This window comes from Mandrillus leucophaeus, unplaced genomic scaffold (genome assembly GCF_000951045.1).
Source record: "Mandrillus leucophaeus isolate KB7577 unplaced genomic scaffold, Mleu.le_1.0 Scaffold2, whole genome shotgun sequence".
In the NCBI taxonomy this organism is placed as follows: domain Eukaryota; kingdom Metazoa; phylum Chordata; class Mammalia; order Primates; family Cercopithecidae; genus Mandrillus; species Mandrillus leucophaeus.
In genome coordinates, this window is record NW_012102031.1 from 5,385,746 (window position 1) to 5,387,345 (window position 1,600).

At 51.1% G+C, this 1,600-nt stretch overlaps 1 protein-coding gene across 1 annotated transcript in view; it reads left to right on the forward strand.

Annotated features, from left to right (window-relative positions):
- ANKRD54 (ankyrin repeat domain 54) overlaps nucleotides 1-1,600 on the forward strand; it is a 22,035-nt gene that overhangs the window by 5,889 nt on the left and 14,546 nt on the right. Inside the window, exons 2-3 of the mRNA XM_011979132.1 lie at nucleotides 845-905; nucleotides 1,063-1,134. Coding sequence (XP_011834522.1) covers nucleotides 845-905; nucleotides 1,063-1,134 — 133 coding nt within the window. The remainder of the gene's footprint in view (nucleotides 1-844; nucleotides 906-1,062; nucleotides 1,135-1,600) is intronic.

Here is a 1,600-nt window from a genome sequence, read left to right on the forward strand (position 1 = left end):
CAGATGACCTGGCTGCCTTGGCCTCCCGAAGTTCTGGGATTACAGGCATGAGCCACCATGCCCGGCCATGTTCTTAATTTTAATGAATCCAATTTATCAATATTTCTTTTCTTTTTTTTTTTTTGAGACAGGGTCTGGCTCTGTTGCCTAGGCTGGAGTGCATGGCACATCTTGGCTGACTGCAACCTCCGCCTCCTGGGCTCAAGCCACCCTCCCACCTCAACCTTCCAAGTAGCTGGCACTACAGGTCTGTCACCACTATGCCCAGCTAATTTTTGTATTTTTAGTATAGAGAAAGGGTTTCTCCATGTATCCCAGGCTGGTCTTGAACTTCTGAGCTCAAATGATCCACCTGCCTCAGCATTCCAAAGTGCTGGGATTACAAGCCTGAGCTCCCATGCCTGGCCTTTTCTTTCTTATGGTTAGTATTTTTGTGACCTATTTAAGAAATCTTTGCCTGCCCAAGATGTTCATGTTCTTCCAGAAGCCTGACTGTTTTAGCTTTCACACTTAGGTCTATGGTCCCTTTTGAATTAGTTTGTGTATACGGTGTGAGGCTCAGCCTGACCTCCCTGTATGATGTCTGGGAGCCAAGCTACCTGCCTATGCATCCCTCTGGGTATTGGCAGACCCTGATGGTAATACAGCCACCCCTGAGGTGACCCCAAGAGTGCCAGGAGGGAGAGGTTATCCATGGAGCTCAGCATCGTTTACTGACTTAATTCCCCCCATGGTGCTTGGCTGTGGGAGAAGCAGAAAATGCCCTGGAGAGCCTTCACCAGGAGCAGCTGCTATTGGAAGAACTTTACTTAACCCTTCAAGTCTCATTCCTACACCTGCATAGGCCAAGAGGCCCTCCCCAAATCCTCAGTTCCTGGCCCTCAAGGCCTTGCACATGAACTCTGGTAAGTGAGTGAGTAAGTGAATGAATGAAGTAACATAGCCATCCATGCTTGCATTCCATGTCCCCTACTCTGAGCCAGTCTCTCTAGCGAGGTTAGGGGTTCAGGGTCCAGGCAATGGAAGCCTCTGACAGCTCCTCTTGGGTTTGCCTGTCTCCAGTGCAGCTGCTCCTAGACCACGGTGCTGATCCTAACCAGCGAGATGGGCTGGGGAATACGCCACTGCACCTGGGTAAGCATGTCAGAAGTCACTAAGACCACTCATTTGCAGCAAAGAAAGGCTCTTTAGATGAAGAGCCTGGGGCCCTGCATGCTCCCAGCAGTATCTGTGAGTGTCAGGGAAGATCCTAGGCCTGCACTCCCAGAGCTGCCCTCCCCAGCAGCCTGTGTCCCGTGGGTCATTTAGCAGTTGGCTGTGCCCTCGACAGAGTCAATTTAGCAACCTAGGCTAGCCCAGCAGCACTCAGCACTGTGACTCACAGTGAGGCAGATCCCATCTCCAGGCCTCAGTTTCCTCTGCTGTACAGGGAGGGAGTTGAACTTGGCTGCCGAGTCCTACCCAGCTGTTGCCTTGGCGATACCTTCTCAGTAGGCATAACTTGGCACAGGCATCTGGGAGACAGCCCTGCTCCCTCCAGTGGCCACACAGAGCCAGGCTCTGGTGGTCCTGGATTCTTTTTTTTTTTTTTTTTTTTTTT